At 61.7% G+C, this 18,903-nt stretch overlaps 7 protein-coding genes across 7 annotated transcripts; 5 read left to right on the top strand and 2 right to left on the bottom strand.

Moving 5' to 3' along the window:
• Positions 1–1,984: 1,984 nt before the first annotated feature.
• Positions 1,985–2,460, top strand: LOC62_04G005776 (uncharacterized protein; the record flags this gene model as incomplete). Its single annotated transcript, XM_062772328.1, has 3 exons — positions 1,985–1,998; positions 2,110–2,258; positions 2,411–2,460. 3 exons carry the CDS (start codon positions 1,985–1,987, stop codon positions 2,458–2,460), a joined length of 213 nt encoding a protein of 70 aa, XP_062628312.1.
• A 1,391-nt stretch (positions 2,461–3,851) lies between these two features.
• fabG3 (3-alpha-(or 20-beta)-hydroxysteroid dehydrogenase) lies at positions 3,852–4,730 on the top strand (the record flags this gene model as incomplete). The annotated part of the gene is made up of 5 exons (XM_062772329.1): positions 3,852–3,884; positions 3,919–4,055; positions 4,098–4,326; positions 4,364–4,508; positions 4,549–4,730. The coding sequence occupies 5 exons, from the start codon at positions 3,852–3,854 to the stop codon at positions 4,728–4,730; spliced, it is 726 nt and encodes a 241-aa protein (XP_062628313.1).
• Positions 4,731–5,311: 581 nt separating this feature from the next.
• LOC62_04G005778 (uncharacterized protein) lies at positions 5,312–5,586 on the top strand (the record flags this gene model as incomplete). The annotated part of the gene is made up of 2 exons (XM_062772330.1): positions 5,312–5,474; positions 5,516–5,586. The coding sequence occupies 2 exons, from the start codon at positions 5,312–5,314 to the stop codon at positions 5,584–5,586; spliced, it is 234 nt and encodes a 77-aa protein (XP_062628314.1).
• Positions 5,587–7,095: 1,509 nt separating this feature from the next.
• On the bottom strand, positions 7,096–8,750 carry CBR1 (NADH-cytochrome b5 reductase 1). The gene is made up of 7 exons (XM_062772331.1): positions 8,408–8,750; positions 8,269–8,350; positions 8,043–8,199; positions 7,622–7,862; positions 7,528–7,586; positions 7,334–7,482; positions 7,096–7,295 (listed from the first exon to the last, which is right to left on the bottom strand). Exons 1-7 carry the CDS (start codon positions 8,526–8,528, stop codon positions 7,220–7,222), a joined length of 885 nt encoding a protein of 294 aa, XP_062628315.1. The 5' UTR covers positions 8,529–8,750; the 3' UTR covers positions 7,096–7,219.
• Positions 8,751–9,933: 1,183 nt separating this feature from the next.
• On the top strand, positions 9,934–12,247 carry YIL067C (putative protein). Its single transcript, XM_062772332.1, has 2 exons — positions 9,934–11,931; positions 11,969–12,247. Exons 1-2 carry the CDS (start codon positions 10,098–10,100, stop codon positions 12,124–12,126), a joined length of 1,992 nt encoding a protein of 663 aa, XP_062628316.1. The 5' UTR covers positions 9,934–10,097; the 3' UTR covers positions 12,127–12,247.
• Positions 12,224–16,589, bottom strand: FANCM (Fanconi anemia group M protein; the record flags this gene model as incomplete). The annotated part of the gene is made up of 12 exons (XM_062772333.1): positions 12,224–12,285; positions 12,325–12,655; positions 12,693–14,051; positions 14,088–14,216; positions 14,253–14,360; positions 14,399–14,509; positions 14,550–14,780; positions 14,816–15,001; positions 15,041–15,363; positions 15,400–15,463; positions 15,542–15,927; positions 15,965–16,589. The coding sequence occupies 12 exons, from the start codon at positions 16,587–16,589 to the stop codon at positions 12,254–12,256; spliced, it is 3,885 nt and encodes a 1,294-aa protein (XP_062628317.1). The 3' UTR covers positions 12,224–12,253.
• A 961-nt stretch (positions 16,590–17,550) lies between these two features.
• On the top strand, positions 17,551–18,840 carry DDB_G0286605_0 (NmrA-like family domain-containing protein). Its single transcript, XM_062772334.1, has 6 exons — positions 17,551–18,014; positions 18,048–18,141; positions 18,178–18,265; positions 18,305–18,523; positions 18,565–18,651; positions 18,688–18,840. Exons 1-6 carry the CDS (start codon positions 17,630–17,632, stop codon positions 18,808–18,810), a joined length of 996 nt encoding a protein of 331 aa, XP_062628318.1. The 5' UTR covers positions 17,551–17,629; the 3' UTR covers positions 18,811–18,840.
• The last annotated feature ends 63 nt before the right edge of the window (positions 18,841–18,903 follow it).

Below are 18,903 nucleotides of genomic sequence, written 5' to 3' on the forward strand. Positions count from 1 at the left end.
CTACACGAAATGTACGACATGTTTATCGCATTCCAGTCATGCCGAGCCGCGCGGCACGGCGCGGCGCGGCGTCGGTCGCCGCTGTGCAATGATGACCGCGTTTGACCGAGCCGAGATGCCACACCTCCTCGCCCGACATCGGCACCGGCCACCACCTACACCCCAGATACACTACCGCACTGGCCGCTGCAGCACTGACGCTACTCACCCCCCGCCTCCCCACAGGTACGTCGTCGCGCACGGGCGGGCGGGCGCGCCGGTCGGTCAGTGGGTCGGCTGACATGCCGCTTGGCTGCAGCCTCTCGCCCCTCTCCCTGCTGCCTCTGCTGCCGCCAACCACCGCCGCACCCGCCGGTCACGCGAGCCGCACGCACGCTCCTGCGGCTCTGGCTCGCTGATTCTGTAGGCGAGGCGAGGTGTACGGCGCAGGCGAAACACTCGCCCAGATTTGCCGCCAACCCCGACGACCCCTCGCCTCCCTCCATGCGTCGTCACACGATGACGAGGTATATAGCGAGTTGTGCGGGGAGGCTCGTCGCCGCCTCGCCCCATCCCATCCGTCAACAACATGTCCACCCACACCCACGTTTCCGCAACCTCGCACTCGCACCGGCCGTACGCTCTCCCTTGCTGCCACTGCTCATGCCAGATCCCTCGCGCGCCTCTTCTCGCGCCCACTCGCAACATGTATCTGGGAGAACTGCGCGAGCAGCGCGTCGATCAACGCCAACACGTGTCTTTTCTGCGACCTGCGTGAGTAGATTGTTGTGTGTCGCCAGTCGACGTGCCGTGGCGTGCGTGGCGTCGGGCGAGACGACTCACACCGAACGGGGACGACAAACGGACAGGAGGGGGCGAGACAGCCCGCTGATCACTCAGACTACGCCTTGTACTTTTACCACGGGACACGGCCATCCTGGGTCAAGTCATAGCCTGGTGCGCGCGGCGCCGGACGCCAGGCAGAGAGGCTGAAAGGCCCTCGTTTGCTCGCTCGCTCCCTACCCCTCGCACGGCCCACCACCGTCGCTCAGCCCACACCCCCGCACCCCTCGTCCTCATCCTCGCTCGTCGCCCGCCATCCATCCATCCCCTGTACTGTACTCGTTTGACCTATTGTACCACCCACCCTGCCACCATGCACACACTTATCGGAGAACGGCCAGCTAGCGAGCAGTTTCGGGGTCCCCTTGCTCATCCCCGTGGCGGTGTGCGTGTTGTCCATGCCTGTCACGCGAGAACAATAGCCCGCTCGTCGGGCCATGTCAGCCGTGAAACTTGAAACACCGCTCGGACCGGCACGAGTCTGCTGACACGAGGCGAGGCAACATGACGAATGCAGGCACACGGAGGGGCCGACAAAGGCGCGCTGTGACCAGAGTCCGAGTCCAAGGAGGTGCGCGAGGTGCAAGGGCGACGGGCGACGGGCGACACGCACACGAGGCTGCTTTGGCCGCCGGGCCCGTGAGTGACGGCCGGTGCGGCGTCGCTCCAGCCATCCAGAGTGTGTGTGTGTGTTGTGTGCGTGATGACCTCCTGCGGCCACGAGGCAATGACCAAACACACAAACACACACCCACACATCATTCATTGTCCGTGCCATCCATCAGGCCATCAAGCCGACGCGCCCACCGCGCCCACACACGCCGTCGACATGAATCCCGCACGCACCCCTTCGCACTGACACACACACATCACACACACACCCGCACACGCACACACACCATCACACACTGGCGCCACGGCGTCACTCGCCATGTGCCACACTCCACCCATCACCCTCTGGATGAAACCGGCCATCAAACTGCTGCTTTCTTTGTTGCGTGCAGCGGGTTGACTGACGGCGCGAGACTGCTACTGAGAATGTATAAGTTGGGATCATTCGGGATGTCTGCTCGTCATTCACACCAACAACTCTCAACCACTTCTCAACCAAGTCTCACCTCAACCCAAACCCAACCCAACCCAACCCAAACCACCAGCCAACATGTGCCAGCGCAAGTAAGTCACGCCTCCACCACCACACTACATGCTTCTTCTGCGCCAAGCTACATAGCCTCCCGGCTGCACTCGCTTCTCCCGCCCACATGCACACACACTAACACCGCCCAGCACTTCCGCTCCCGTTAACCGTAACGACACCGAGGAGGAGGAGCTCCCGCAGTTCGATTTTACCACCTCGTACGAGGGTATCTGCTGCTGGGAGATGTGTATGGTCCCGATTCAGGACCTCCCCCGTACCGACAAGCTCTGTGGTTCCCGTGAGTGTCGTGTCTGCTTTGCTCTGCATTGGGCCAGTGTGTCTGTCTGCTTTGGGCCGCTGTGTGGCCTTTGGACGGCCGTGTTCACGCAACCCCCTTCAACTTCAAACTTTCACCCCGCACTGCGCCATGCTGACAACCACCACCACCAGATTATATGGACTACTATTTCTACAACAAGATCCCCGGCTGGACCAAGTAAACGCCCCGGCGTTCGCTCGGCGCCGCCGCCACAAAGGACCCGTTCACTCGGGGACTTTGCCTCAAGTCCTTTCCGTTCCGTCCGTTAGTTTCGTCACGCAGCATGCTGGCGGCCTCCCAGCCGTTTCAGCCCTCTCCACTCAATCCCATTGTTTAGATAAATAGATGTCATTGTGTCACAGTTTCGAGCGTGCGGCAAGGAGTGGCGTGGGACGGCGCGGCCAGGGGGGTGGCGTTGGTGTGTGTGTCGCGGACGTGGGCGTGCTTCTGCGCCTCGCCGCCGCCGCCACATTAAAGATCTCCGTTGCGTGCGCCGTCTTCGAGCGCGGACTAGGTGCGGGGCGGGTGAGCAAGAGTTTGCTGAGGGGTAGTGGCAGTTTCAAGGACGTGCATCGGCTGAATTCTCGTGCATTCAGCAGTGCTGCTCGGCGTCGTGGCTCCGCCGATGGGGCACTGCCTTTGTCGCGCCCCCACAACAAGCTCTGACTCGTCGGACTTGCGCAGCAGTGCACGCAGTACGTCCGCAATACTCGGTGCGTGTTATATAAGCGTGCGTACGGTGGAGACCATGGCCGCTCGGCGCACGCTCACAACCCATCTTTGCAGCTCACTCGTCATCGGCCGCCACCACCCACTCCGACACCCACCCCGAAAGAACAGGACCCCGTCGTGCCGTCGCACTATCCTCCTTCCGCGGAACGGCGATCAGCAGGCACGCATCCACGTAAGTAGTAATCTAAGCGAGGTGTGGGCACATGTGCATCGTCCAGATCAGTAGCGGCGGTAGTCTTGTCGGCGCCGAGTCTCACGACGGCGTGGGTGTAAGGCGGCGGGGCGGCACCCACACACCCGTGTCCGAGGCATGTCGGGATCCCCGGATCGTCGCTTGCATACGCTCTAATGTGATGCATAGTTCGTATTACGAATAATGCGCTGTTCCCGAGCGACCGCGACGGGTTATCGCAGGCCAGGCGACAGCGCACCAAAGACGCAAGTGGAGCATGGAGCGAGGCCAAGTCTGACCCCGCTCGCTCGCTGCCAGTCGACATTCCGCGATCTGCAGGAACGTAGATCGTCGTCACATGCTCCCAGCAACGACATGCCGCTCGGCGTGTCTATATCGGGACGGCGGTCGGATTGGTATTTACGTGCGTGTAATGCTTCTGCGGTGCGGCGTGCTGCACGGCGTGGGTGCTGCGGTGTCGTGCGGTGCCGGCGCGGCGCGGCGGATCTGGGCTGGGCGTCGGCGGGGTGTGGGATACCTCTTCTCGAGGCGGAGTCAGAGCATTGTTGCTGGGCGAGCATCCCCCAGCGTGATGTATATAAAAGGGGGCCTCTAGTGGACAACGAGGAGCAGCATCAACCCCCTCCCCAACACATCACACAAGCACCATGGCCCCCCGCCTCGAGAACAAGATCGCCATCGTGAGTTCACCTCGCGGCGACTGACTGACCCCAGGTCACCGGCGCCGCAGGCGGCATCGGCTCCGCCATCGTGTCGCACTTCCTCTCCGAGGGCGCGCGCGTCGTGGGCGTCGACCTCGTCGAGCCGGCGCACAAGGCCGACGGTGTCGTGTTCGTCACTGGCTCCGTGGCGTACGTGCTTCTTGCCTCTCGTACCTCCGCTCACGCCCCTAGCTCCCCTGACACTTGGGACAAGGCCCTCGCTGCCGCCACCAAGGCCCACGGCACGCCCACCATCCTCGTCAACGCGGCTGGTATCCTCGTGCAGCAGCCGTTCGCGGACACGACCCTCGCCAACCTCGACAAGGTGCTCGACGTCAACGTCCGCGGCCCGCTTGTCGGGATGCAGAAGCTCGTCGCGGGGCTGAACGGTGCGCCGGGCGCCATTGTCAACATCTCGAGCGTGAGTGCGACCCAGCAGCAAAGCTCACCACGCCCAGGTGACCGCCGAGCGCGTCTTCCCCACCTGCGCAGCGTACGGCGTGTCCAAGGCCGCGCTGTCGACGCTCACGCGCTACGCGGCGGCAGAGTACGGCGCGCTCGGCGTGCGCGCCAACGCCATCGCGCCCGGCGCGGTCGACACGCGTGAGTCGAGGTCCCGTTGGTGCAATGCTCACGCCCACAGCCATGAGCGCCGAGGGCCTCCGTGTCCCCCAGAACGAGATGGGCCTCAAGATGCACACGCCGCTCGGGCGCTGGGCGGAGCCCGAGGAGATCGCGCCGCTTGTGGCCTTCCTCGCGAGCGACGAGGCGAGCTTCGTCACGGGGCAGGTGTATGGCATTGACGGCGGCTATTCGATTCTCTAGGCGGTGTGGGGGTGGGGGTGGGACTGATTGTATGTACCGTACTTCTACGTATGCAGTGTGTGGCGCGAGAGCCGTTGGAGGCGCGTCTCGCCTCCTGCGGTAGGCACTGCAGTGCACATGACGGTGCGTTCCACGACTACAACTTCCTCATGCAGTCCTCGCCGCTTCTCTGGAATGTGGCACTACCCACCAGCGTCAGCGGCGCCGCAGCGCACAACGCACAATGCGTCGTCGTCGCGCACGCACCCCGCACAGACCGCCACTCGCCACTCGCCACTCGGCGCGTCGTCGGCAGTCGGCCACGCCCGCCCGACCGGCCCGAACCACCACACAGAAGAAGCACTCCGCCCGTGCCACTCAGCACACAAGTGTGCACATGTGCGCGCGTGGGTGGGCGTGGGCGTGCTTGGCAGACTGCGGAGGGCGGGGGGACGCGAGAGGGGCCCTCGGGCGCAGAGAGTACAAGAGGGCGCGCGGCGTTGCGCGTGCTGCTCTCGTGTCTGTCCCCAGTGACTGACTACTGCTCCTTGTCGATTGTCTCTTGACTTTGCAACCAATCGCCACCGACAACAACGACCGCCATGGCCCGCTGGCACTTCATGCAAGTGTCCCCCTCGGTCGCCTGCTCACCCCCCAGCGCCCCGCTAAACACCTGGCAGCTGCCCCCGTGGAAGGCGTGTATCTGGGAGGACTGCCCGCGCGAGGCGCTAATGCTCGTCTCGAGCGAGCTCTTCTGTGGCCCGCGTGCGTGTCGTGCGTCTCCCACGCCAGGCTAACATGCCCAGACAACGATGCCTACTTCCGCCGCTGGGAGCGTCCGCGCTGGCTCAAGCCGAGCCAGGACCCGCCGGCGTAGCGAGCCTGTCTGTCCCCTCTGCTGCCTGTTTCGTCTGCCTGCACACCGCTGGCCGGTGCAGCCTTCCGTCTGTATGTCACTACGTGCGTCATGTATCCGTCAGAAGAAGTTCTTCGCGTTCGTCAGCCAGCCATAGAATGCTTGCTTCTCCCCAACGCGAGAAAAGAAGCTTGCATCGGCAAGGAAGGATGCGCGAGGCTCCACCATCACGTCGTCTATGGGGTGTCTGCCGTGTCTACTCTGAAGTCTACTCGTGTGCTGGCTCCACAAGTTCTGGGGTTCTGGGGTGCCAGTTGACCACACGCCGACGCGCAGCACCGCGGCGCGTCGCCCCCCTCGTAACCCCCGTCTCACGTCTCACGGCATCCCCTGCCGGCCCGGCCTGTGCGCGCCGCGCGCCGGCCAGCACAGCTGTGACTTGAAAGGTCCATCCGTGCGGTGGGCACGGCCGTCCGCGATCGGCAGGTGGGCGGTCGTGACGAGCAAGACGCAGTGTACTCGGCTCGCTCGGATCGAGGTCGGTCGTCTGCTTGCGCCAAGCTCCAAGTTCATGGGGAACAGAGTGGCGTGGTTCCTCGGCCTGCGAGGCAAGGCAGGTTGGGTTCTCGTGTGGCGCCGGTCGTAGGTGGAATGATGCAAGGAAGTGCACGCCGCCACTGGCCACGGCGGCAGGTCGGCGTCGGCATTGGAGGCTTGCAGGCATCGGATATCGGGTGGGTGTCGGGCCAGGTCCCTCGAGAACCAAGTTTGCGGGGCAGGTGTCTTGGATCTCGAGATGGGCGTACGACGCGCCGCATGCGCCGCGTCGAGCAAGTCGGCGCCGCCTCTTAACCCATAAGCAGCCCGTAGCAGTCCCAAGGACCACAGCAGCCGACCTTTGGCGTCGCGTGCGGCGTGGGTGTCGCCACGACACAGCTCGTCGCCACCTTCTGCGCCGGCGTAGCCCCGCGCCACACCGCTGGACGGATATGCCACGCGCTCGCGCCGGGCGTGAAGCTCCTCCTTCGCTCCAGGTCTGGGAGTGCGTGGGGCGTGTATTTCGGCGTCGTCGTTGGCGAAGACATTTTGCGTGTGTGTGTATGCTGAGAAAGAAGAACACGTTGAATGCACGTTCAATGTTGGCTGGCTGCTTGCTAACCTCTGTGGAGTCTCCCCCGCCAGCGCCACTTTGCGGCTTCTTGCCGCCGCCTCCGACGGACGCTTGTTCACCGAGGTACAAAGCCGCGGGGCCGAGGCGTGCATCTTTCCGATTTCCGAGCTCCATTCCACGCACGGCGGCTGCCCCACACGGCTGATACGAGGTATGCGCGTATGCATGTCCGCGTCATGGGGGTGGGCGGGCAGTTAGCCTTGGTTGATCTGACAGTGCACTGGAATCTAGCCGTGACGTATATCTTGCCGGCGGGGATGGATCCTGGGTGGGCCATCATGGGCTGCGCACGATTCACCTACACCTACCGTGCTCTGCTCTTCACGTCCACTGCACCCAAGCCCCTACCTCCCTACCCACTTCATCACCTTATGCATGCCCTGATATAAACTATCGTCTACTACCTCTCCAGTCGTCTGGGTCTAATAGACCAATTAGTGCCAGAAGCACTGTATTGCCGGCACGTTGTTCGCATCAAGCGTTTTAGAAGAGGAACACCTGGTCCTCGAGCTTGGAAACGGTGCGGGCAGCGGGGTAGCCGATGGCCGTGAGGTGGCCCCTGCGTGGGTCAGCATTATGTACAAAGAGTTCACCCACTTCATGGCGTTGAGCATCGGGGGAGGGCCACAGAGGAGGACCTTGCCGCCAGCCGAGATGCCCGCAGAGTGCTTGCGCTCGTCAATCATGTCCTTGGAGACGAAGCCGACGCCGCCAGTCCAGCCCTCAGGAGGGTTGTTGAGCACGTACTGGTGGGTCAGCTACAACATACCAACGACATGCAGCCAACTCACGTAGACGCGGAGACGGCCGTTCGACTTCTCAGCAAGCGTGTCGAGCTCCTTGCGGAGGACTGCTTGTCAGCACCGCACCTCACGCCGCACCTACGAATGTCATCCTCGTTGACGTTGGCGTAGACGAGGTCAATCTCAGTCTTGTCAAGGGGGTCAAGGATCGAGCTCTGGATAATCTGGTACATGGGGGTGATGCCCGAGCCGCCGGCGAGCATGAGGAGGTGGGGGGCAAGGTTGCGGTTGTAGTTGAACTTGCCCTTGGGGCCGCGGACCTTCATCGTGTCACCAATCTTGAGCTCGCTGAGGTGGCGCGAGATGTTGCCCTTCTCGTAGGTCTGGCGAGTGCGTCAGCATTGCGCGCGCAAGTATTTGGGGCAGGGGTAAGAGCCGTGCGTTGTGCGATAACGAGCCGGGCTCTTGGGCTTGTGCTATTCACACCCGGTCGGTTCGAACCAACCGAGCTGCTCTCAAACCTCCCCCCGCACGCCTCCCCCGCCACGCTGCGAAAGACCCACCTTGACAACAAGCTCAAAGTAACCCTTGTGGTGGTCGAGGGTGGTGGGGGTGTACGAGCGCATGACCTGCTTGCCGTCGATCTCGGCGGCGAGCGAGATGTGCTGGCCGATAGGGAGGCCGAGCGAGTCCTCGGGCTTGGGAAGACCAAAGCGGTACCTAAGACGTCAGCACGAACGTGTACCTCATACCGCAAGGCGCACTGCGCTGCGCCAGCACCACACTCACTTTGCGACATTGTGCGAGAGGAGCTTCTTGCCAATGAGAGGGAACTTCTTGAACTCGGCAGTGTCGAGGATGGGCTTCTTCTCTGGGGGGAAGTGTCAGCTGCAGTTGCCGGCGGCAGGGGAGACGTGAGACACGGCACTCGTAACATGGGAGAATTCGTGAGCGTGCCAGTGGAGATCGTCATCGTGGTGGTCGAGCTCTGGCTCCCACTGCGGCGGTGGGAGAGGGCGCAGACGGGGTTTCAGAACCGAGAGGGGCATTAGATCGTCATGGACCAAGGTCGACGACTACGCAAATGAGGTTGGGGATAAAGGAAAGTGGGGAGTGCGGTTGCGAGTTGCGGCGTGAGATTGAGATAGGGACAAGAGCACGCCGTGGCGCTTTGTACCAAGGCCAAGTTGGTGGCCGGCCCCCGCCCGCCGGCGGAAGCAAGCGCGCGCGGGCGCTTGATTGTTGTGCTCTCTCTCTCTCTCTCTCTCTCTCTCTCTCTCTCTCTCGCTCGAAGCATGCACGCGAACCGTGCGTGCGGCGTCTGCGCCGCGAAGATTTCTTTTGCACGACCAGCTCCGATGCCACGCACGAGGTGCTCAAAGGCAGCTGGCGTAGCGTCGAGCCAACGTTTGTCGGCGACGCGAGCAACCCGAGTTCCGCCGCAGATCGTGGATCGTTGCCTGCCGGGGCACCGTTTGCCAGGCACGAGCGAGTGTGAAGGCGAGGACAGCGAAAGAGTGGGGGAGGAGGAAACGCCGAGAATGTGAGAGAGATGGGGAAGAGCAAGGGAGCAAGGAAAGAAAAAAGAAGAGAAGCGCGAGGAAGGAAGCGATGGCGGAAGCGGTCGTGGCCACGGCATTACAACAACAACAAGCCCAGAGCAACGAGAGCAACCACTCACCAGCCCAGGGAAGGTCGTTCTTGAGGACGACAAACCAGACAAAGACGGCGACGACAAAGAGGCCAGCGCCAATCTCGGTGCCGTAGGGGAGGAGCTTCTCGCAGTACTTGTCAAACTCGATGAGGCCGTTGAAGATGGTCTCGTTGATCTTCTGCTGGAACGACGCCATGTTGGATGGAAGAGCTGCGAAGGACATGTCAGGGGTGTGCTGCCGGGAATTGGGGAAGGTTGCTGCTGTTGCTTACTCTGGGGACTGATGGGTTTTATAGAGGAGAGGAGAGAGAGAAGCGACGCGTTGTTGTACTGTAGGTGATGGCTTAGTCGGGCAGACTATTTCCGCTTGCCGCAAAGATATGGGAATGGGGGGGGAGACGTGACGAGGCAATCACACCGGCAACAATGCGCGGCCATCGACGGCATCCAGACGGGCGAGGGCCGACACACCCACGACGCGACGCTTGGGCGAGAGCGACGGATTTATTTTTGGGGAAAGCAACGTCGTCGCGTGGTAATCGCATGGTATTACATAATTCGGCTTGGACCGGCCGAGCGGGGACCCCGCAGGGATTTTGGTCGTGCGACCCCTGGCTTTTTACTGCTGCGGAGTGGCATGAGCAGCAAGGGTCAAGGGGGCCAAGCGACGCAGACACCATGCGGTAAGCCAAGAGACTGTGCACCACAAAGCAGCAGCACAACAGCATGCTCCATCGGTCGGCAAGACTGCAAAAAGCACGCCGCAGCAGCTCGGGCATGATGGGCACCGGCAGAGGGGACAAGGACAAGCAGAAGAAGAAGAGGGACGCTGCATTGTTGTTCTCAATATAACACTCCTCACACTCTTTTACAATCGCACTGTTCGTTTGTCACCCCCACTGCCCGCAGCCAGCCGCCCCATGCGCACCACCGCAGCGGCACCACCACCACAGCAGCAGCAGCGATGAACACGCCGCCGCCGACATCAACCAAGCCGGGCCTGTTCGACTCGCCGGCATCATCGACGCCGAGCACGTCCAAGCCCGGGCTGTTCGACTCGACGACGACCTCGCTGCGCGGCGGGTCGGGCAGCACCTCGCCAACCCTGGGGGACAAGTACGCCGACATTGAGGCCGGCGAGCCGGCGCTGGGATATGATGAGCCCCTCCCCGGCGGAATCCAGCTCCCCTCCGACGAGAGCACACACGACCCGCACAACCCGTGGCCCCGCCTCGGCAGGCGCCTAGCCAGACTGCCCGGCGTGCCCCCTCTGCTGCGGGTCACGAACCGCATCCTCGGCCCGACGCAGCGCAAGCCCCCGCCGGTCCCCTCCGCGCCGCTCACACTATCTCTGACTGCCGGCGCGCGCAACTACAGCTTCAACCCGGACGGCGGGTTCGCGCGCCTCTCGCGCCGCCTGCACCTGCGCTACTGGTGGCTGCCGTTCCTTGCGTGCTGGGCGGCGCTCAACATCGGCCTCATCAAGGCGGCGTACTACCTCCCCTCGTCGCCCGCGATGATAGGCTGCACGGCGACAATGTGGCCGGACTGGCCGCCCGACACGTGCGGTGTGAATGGCACAGCATGCGTCGCGGACCTCACGCCCGGCGTATACCGCTGTCCCGGCGGCTGTGCGAACACCAACCTCGTGAACCCGCGCTGGATTGGCGCGAGCAAGATCAGCGGCCGCCCGCTGGTCGTCGGCGGAGGCGATGAGCGGGGCGTGTACCGCGCCGACTCTTGGGTGTGCCCTGCTGCCGTGCACGCGGGCGTCATCTCGCCCACGTTCGGCGGCTGCGTGAGCATCACCACGCTGCCGTACCCGGCCGGTTCGGCAAACTACACGTCGTCGACGTCGCGCTCGATCAAGAGCTGGCCCTTCGCACCCCACTTCCCGGCAGCCTTCACCCTCTCCTCCTACGGCTCGCTGGCCCAGTGCATGGAGTACCACTGGCCCATCACGGCCACCAACGTCGTGCTACTGTTCATCTTCACGCTGCTCTTCTCCCCGCCACCAGTGGCCCTGTTCGCGACCCTCCTCGTGGGCGGGTACGCGCACATTGTGCTAGTGTCCGACCCGCCAAGCCAGCCGCCCGACTGGTCGGCCGTGTTTGGCGGGCTGCCGGCCGTCCTGCTGGCAGGGTACTGGATCTACCGCGTGTCCTTCCGCCACACGCTGGCGGGGTGGGCGCGGGCGAACTTACCGCTCGAGGCGGCGCTGTGGCAGGGGTGCGGGTTCTGGATCGGGATTGAAAGCAGCACCGTGTTCGCCAAAGTCCCCATCCAGCGCCTGGGGTACGGCGCGCTCTCGCCCGGCGGCGTGATCGCGCTCGTGGTCATCGTGCTCGTCGTCGCGGTCATCGTCGTCATCCAGGCGGTAGAGCTGCGCCGGCTCGGAATGTTGCGGTATTACCTTGCGCGGTACCTCCCCCTGGTCCCCATCCTCATCGTGCTCGCAAACCTAGGTAGCGACAGCTACCTCCGTCCGCACCACTACCTCCTCTGCCTCGCCGCGTTCCCCGTGCTCAGCCTGCCCAACCGCATCTCCCTCTGGGCGCAGGCGTTCTGTCTCGGCTTCTTCCTCGACGGTGTCGGACGGTGGGGGTGGGCGAGCATCGTGCAGGGCTTTGCCGAGCTCGTCGGCGACGCAAATCTCGGCACGTTGCAGCCTGTGCTTCAAGCGTCCGCCGTGACCCTCTCATGGCCCCCGATCAACGATACCCTCACCGCGGCTGGATTCAGCGGCGCGTCCCTCCTCGTCGACGACATGGTCGTCGCGGGTAACTATACCGGCTCGAGTGAGTGCACCAATCGTTACGACGCTGACCCCCACAGACTTTACCTTGTCACAAGTTACCAACGCCACTATCGATCCCGCGATCAACCACTACTTCCGCATAGCATACATTGCAAACGGCTCCAGTCTCGACTTTACCCCACCTTGGACATGGCTCGCCTCTAACCAAAGCTGGACGAACAGTACGCGGCTATAGAGACCCATCAAGAGCGGACAATGGCATGACACTATACTAGACTGCCTATACACTACACACAATCTTTCTCATCTACTTCGGTTGTATCTACACAAGACCGCTAGCACATGCATGTAACGACTATTGCTTACAGGCCACTCCCAAGAGGATCGCTTTGCGCTGCGTTGTCAGCACGGCCTCCTCCACCTCCCCACTCACAGACAAATGACACGTCCTCGTCGTCGCACACGAAACTGCCGAGCTCATATTCGTTGTCGCTGCTTCGTTCCTCGTCGGATACCAGCACGGGCGCCCTCGCCTTGCCGAGGAACGCCTGGTGTCGCTCGTCGCGGCTGTTGCGGAACTGCAGGCCCATTCGGGACCCAACTTGCGTCGAAAGACCAGCAGCGTACACGGCACGCTGGTTGTACCCGGCCGGTGCCTGGGTCGCCTGAAAGTCATCCGCGAAAAGGCGGTCCTCTTTCGTCTCCTCGTCTGACGACGCCTCGTCCGAGGACTCTGATCCTGATACACCGGCATCGAGGTCAAGCTGAGGAGTTAGTGATCACGCAGCGGTTCTAACTCACCATCTGGCGGACAGCCCCTGGCGCTTGCCTTGGTCGCCGAGCACGGGGCGGGGCAACAGCAGGCTCTCCTCCTGCCGGGCTCGAACTCGTCACCCGCCGCCGCAGACGTTGAAGGGGACGGGGCCCGGGACTCTCGTCAGGTGGATCGCTGGACGGGATGAATAGTGGCATGGCCCGGTGCCCAGGCCGGCGGACGGGGAACTGTGTCGCACCACCGCTCGCAAACGGTGACTGCGCCATCGGTGAGTCGTTGAATCGCCTGGTACCGCCAGTGAAAGGAGTGTGAGGGACAGGTGGCGGGGGCATCTGGTCGGTCGAGCGGCTGGGCACGAGTGGTGCTGTCCGCTGAGCCTGCGCAGTGGCCGGAGGTAACATTGTAGTTTGAGGTGGTGACGGCGGAGGAGACCTTTGCGTGAACACGTTGCCGAGGTCTTCGTCGTCGTCGTCCCATATGCCGTCAAGTTGACTGAACCCAGCTGCAGCCGCGATACTAGGGCTGAGCCGAGTACCATTGCCGTTAACCTGGTCATGCGCGTGAGGTGAGGACGGCGGGGTGCATCGACCCGGGCTGCTCTTGGTCGGCGACGGCGTGCGGTTTCTAGGAAGCCCCTGAGTTCTGAAGAACTCGAGGGCACTTCTGTTTAACTCTTGGCGCCGCTCCTCTTCACGCTGCTTCTCCTCGAGTCGTTCCGCTTCTTCCAATCGTCTTGCCTCCTCGGCCTGGCTCTTCTTGGATTTGGCGGAGCTCGTGGCGCCTGATGAGGACCGGGAACCCAACCTCGCTTTCTTCGCTCCCCGGGCGCGCGCTACCTTCTGAGAGGGGCCGCTGCCCATGCGTGACGTGGCAACGTTGCCATACAGTAGTTCGGTGTCATCCTCGTCCTCATTGTCGCTCTCAAGTCTCCCAGATAGGTCGATGACTTCTTCCTCGGACTCGTCTGACAACGGATCCGCCTTTCGTGATCGCTTCTTCTTGGCAGCCGACTCTTTCAAGAGTTCAGCGACCGTCTTGAAGCCCTTGTGAGCATCATCGGGAATGTCGTGACCACGCTTTGCCGTCGTTGACTTCGTGTTTGTCGGCTTCTGGGAGGCAGCGGCGAGCTTGACCTTCTGTTTCTGGTCCGCAGGGTCCCAAGGATCCACCTCCATTTCTTGCTCCAAGACCGCAGGGAGCGGCCCAGGAGGCAGAAGTCGCTCGACATCTTCAAACAGCTCGAGGTTGCGGCTGTGAAGAATCTCCTCCTGGATTTCGCGGTGCGTTTGCTGAGCAGCTTCGTGGTTGAACTCCTCACGCCCTTCGGACATGAGCACATGGACGTTACCGTCACGTTTACGCCCAGTTCGGCCAACACGTTGGAGCTGAGGTGTCAGCGCAGCCTCCCGAGACACACTCACCAGCTTGATGGCTTGTTTCGGCATGTCGTAGATGATCACAAAGTCGACCTCGCCGATATCCAAGCCCTCCTCACCGATGGACGTCGACACAAGGATGTTGAACTTGCCCTCTTTGAACTCGTTGATGGTCTGACGTCAGATAAGCACGTGAATCCAGCCGCTCACACTCTTCTGCTCCTTCTGGTTGAAGCCCTTATCTACCAGCTGCTTGCCTTGTGACTGGCCGACGAACTTGGTGGCACGAAGGAGGTCCGGATGTTCGTTGAGCATATCCTGCGAGGTGTGAGACAGAGTGAGCAGATCCCACCTACCACAATCTCAAGGACACATTCACGAAATGAGCAGAAGACCATCGCTCGGGTATTGCTCTTCACGCCATGCGTCTTCTCGTCATCTTCGGCCTGAGCAAAATGTGCAAGAAGCTGTATTGGTGAGCACATCAAAGAGTGTGTGAGTACCCACCAGCTCAAGTGTCTTCACCATCTTGGGGTGGCGGTCGGCAGCCATCTTGCCGTCGGTGTGCTGACGGATATCGTTGAGTTCCCCCTCAACATCACGCGTCAGGCGCTGGAACTCGATATTGGTACGGATCGAGTTGGCCCCAGCTTTGGTGTTGCCCTTCTTGCCAGTCGCCGCTGATCCGCCAGAGATCTCCAAGAGTGTGGTGTGGAACATGCCTAGAGAGAACTCGAGCTGCCACGTCAGACGAGGGACAAGAGTAAACGCACCAAATGCAACATGGCTCGTGCCATTTTCTCAAGGTTGTTGAGAGGCCCGAAAGCCCAGGTTGCCCCGCTGCTGCGGTCACGGCTAAGCTCCATGCGCTTCGCCGTCAAACGGAATGGTCGCAGCCGCTTGGCATCCAAGTCGCGTTCGGTGAGGATGTTCCGTTCGACCAACTTGGCAATGAACGGCTGGTGTGTCAGTATTCGCAGCACCCTACTCTCACTCACTTTCATCACCGTTGCCCAGCGGTCCCTAAACTCCACAATTACTGGGCTCATTCTGACCACATGCTTATCGGTTTTCTGCCCATCAGCACGGTCTCGTCTTGGTCTGCCCACCTTCTCGTTCATGTACTTGCGAATCTCCGGAGCCTCAGCCTCGCGAATCTCGATTCGGCTAATGTGCAGCGCGTCCACAACGCCTTGGACCTTTGGCACGTCGCCTCCGGGTGTCGCCGTAAGTGCAAGAACACGGAAGTAGGGGTGATGGGCCGTAATGTAGGCAAGGATGGTGGTGTACGAGTAGGAGCCGGATGCCTTGTGGGCTTCGTCTGGACAGTCAGCGAAGCGGCCGGTACTCGGCTCACCAAAAACAGCAAGGACGATGTCGCGGGGGTCAACAGCGCCGCGCTTCAAGTCGTTCTCCAAGGTCTGCGGAGTGCAATAAAACACACGTCGTTCGTCCCACTGCATACGTCAGCTTGGTTACCTCAAAAAGAATCAGCTCACTAAGCGTGCTCGTTGCTTGGCGGTCACGCTCGACCCCGTCATGACAGCTGCATCGGCGCTCGGGATGCCGCACGTGAGCTGACAGGCCTCGATCTGCTGATTAACGAGCGGTTTGGTCGGTGCGAGGAAAACTATCTTCCCGCTCGGGAACCAGCGATAGACTGCCCGGTTAGCCTTGAGCAGCTCAAAGAACCCACAGTTGAGCATCACAACACCGGCAATGAACGTCTTGCCCAAGCCCGTGGGCAGTGCGACGAGGCAGTTGTCTGTGAAGCACGCGCGGATAATCTCAAACTGATAGTCGCGTTTTGGGTGGTTCGTGGGGTAGATGTAGTCCTTTATCGTCGAGCGGCTGAACAGGTGCGTCTGGGGGCCGTACGGCTTGGCTGGGTGTCAGTTGAGTTTAGGAGGATCTCAACTCACAGATGTCGACAAGTGGCTTGGGCGGTGGAACTAGCGGTTCTCCCCAGTCCTCCTCCTCTTCGTCCTCATCATCCTCGTCCTCCTCCTCCCCGCGCTTCCTCTTCCCCTTCTTCTTCCTCCCCTCCTTCTCCTTCTCCGCAGCGACGCGTCGTCCCGAAGCGGCAAACGCAGTGCGATCCCACCGCTTGCCCTTGGTGTACTGTTGTTGTCTCCGGAAACCTAAGTGCGTCTGGAACATTGCGCTCCCGCTGGTCGTGCGCGCAAACTTGTCGCGGCTTGTCGTGGGGAGCAGCGTCGTCCCATTGGCGAGTCTTCGATTGGCAGGCGCACGCACGGCTGACGCGACAGAGTCGATCTGCGCCAGCGCTGCAGGATCGAGCTCGAATGTCATGTCGTAATCATCCGAGGGCGGGGCGGCCGGGCGCACGCCGAGGGCTGCCGCACGGCTTGAAGGCCCAGCATGGGGGTCGGCATATGAGATGAGCGCCGCCGCACGAGCAGCAGCACCAGCGTTTGGTGGTCTCGCTGGTGGACGAGGCGCCACTGCACGCTTTTCGACTTCCTCCACCTCGCGGAGGAATGACTCGTCGACATCGAACGCGTCGAACTCGTCGTAGTCGGACATTAGGGGCGGTAGGTGTGAGGGGGATCAAGATGGTTTTGTGGTGGTCGCGCGAGTCACAAGCTCACAAAATGGCAATGTGCGCGGCCGGGCTGCTTATGATCGGCTTGCCATTATACTTCGCGTGTCAAGACAGGTGTATGCGTTTGCAGTGGCAAGATGTAATGTGCGTCAAGGTGGTCGAGAAGCTGAGGAGAGAAATCAAAAACAACAAGGGCTTGTTGTGGTTGAGGTGTGACGAAAGTGGAGGTAGGGCACTGGGCCACTGTGCGCAGACGCGTCAACACGCGTGCTACCCACGTGGATTTGATCCCGTCGTCGTTGGTGAGCGTGGCAGCAGAGGGCATTGTGGTGGTGTTGGAGCACGACGGAGTGCGGTCAGGCGATGGCAAGTGGCAGGGAGGCATAGACAGGGTGAAGGAGCAGCGTTGGGAGCCAGCTGCGGATCATCCGAATCGCCGAGAGCGAGGACGATGGATCTGGGGCTCGAGTCGCTGGCGCGTCGCGCCAAGACCACACAGACCAAGGTCGCACGTTGTTTGTGATATCTTGGGATATCCGGTTTGGCGGGTTCCCCTGACGATAGACAACGCGCGGCGCCGAGTTGGATGCAGCAGTCGGGACAGGAACATGATGCATGCTTGCTCAGCATTGATAAGCAAATGGACGTGGAGCTGCATGTCCGCGAGTCTGCCAAGAGAGAGGCTGGAGACGTGCGAGCCAAAATGGCCGTCGCCGTCGTCATGGGGTTCATACAAATCCCCGCTACTCCGTTCCATGTCGCCGCCTCCGTAGATGCTCCGAGACGCGGGAGGCACCAACATTCAGCTCGACGCTTGCGTGTCGACGAGCTAAACAGTCAGCAGACACCACATGCCAAGCTGAGCACGGGCGCACTTCGCATGCCGCATGGGCGGTTCCGGAGCGACGCAACGCCACCAAGATGACGATTGGTGCGAGGCGCGCCAAGCCAGTGTGCGGATCTCTTGCCGGTTGCCGCGAAGAGCGCCGGGGCGGAGGTATGGTGGACATCGCGACGAGGTATGTATATAACTTGGGGCTTGGAATACGTCGGCGGGGATGCTTGTAGACACCCACACACACACCTCTACACTCAGAACATGGCAGCTACCAAGAACATTGTGGTCTTTGGCGGGACTGGACAGCAGGGCTCGGCCTTCATCCGCGCGCTCGGCGCGTACAACGCCTCCGCGCCGCAGTACTCAATCTACCTCCTGAGCCGCGACCCCTCTGCGGGGTCGTCGAAGCGCCTTGAGTCCGTGCCCGGAGTTAAGGTCGTCCAGGTGGCCAAGAACTACACGGACGAGCCTGTCGCGGCCTTCACGGCCACGGGGCTCAAGAAGGGCGAGGTTCACGGCGCGTTCAGCATGCAAGGCTACATCAGCGCCGAGGCGCAGCTTCACCAGGGTGGGTGGGCGAGTGAAACTCAACTGACGCCAGGCATCGCTATCGCCGATGCGGCGAAGGACTACGGGGTCAAGCACATTATCTACTGCAGCTTCGACCTGCCGGACCACCCTGTCTCATGGACCGAGTGAGTGGCGGTGGCGGCGGCGGCGCTGACGCCCAGGGCCGAGGCCAAGCGCAAGATCGAGAACCACATCAAGGAGTCTGGCATGGGCTACACCATCCTTGGCGACACCGACTTCATGGACAACGTGCGTCGGCAGCGGTAAATGTGGCACTGACAACCCCAGTGGCTCCCGACCAACAAGTACATGTTCAAGTTCTCGCGCACGATGGTGCTCTACCACTCGTACTCGGACCCGAAACAGAAGCACCAGATGATCTCGACGCGCGACATTGGCCGCGCGGGTGCCAAGGCCATTCACGAGCCGGAGAAGTACCTCAACAAGAAGCTGCGCCTCGCCGGCGACGAACAGACGCCGGCGGACATTGAGAGGATCTACAAGGAGGTGTGTTGGCACGGGCAGGAAGAGCAACCCTGACACTTCAGGTGATGGGAAAGCCTATCGAGACGACATACAGCTTCGTTGCGCTCCTCATGAAGAAGACGATCCCAATGTTGGGGCAGATGGCTGAAGTAAGTTTTGCCTCTGCTGAAGCCGCTAACTCGCAGTACTTTGACCAAAACGACCACCCGATCCCGCTTGAGGAGACGCGCGCGATCCTCCCAGACGTCGAGAACCTGCGCGAGTTCCTCGAGCGGTACAAGGCTGAGCAGGCGGCCAAGGGCAAGTAAGCAATAGGACGAGTAATGGACAGTTTGTAGCTTCGAATGTAGCGCATTGGACCTGCCGCTATCTTGCTGCCAAGAATTTGATCCCGCGCAATG

Source organism: Vanrija pseudolonga, chromosome 4 (genome assembly GCF_020906515.1).
Source record: "Vanrija pseudolonga chromosome 4, complete sequence".
NCBI lineage: Eukaryota > Fungi > Basidiomycota > Tremellomycetes > Trichosporonales > Trichosporonaceae > Vanrija > Vanrija pseudolonga.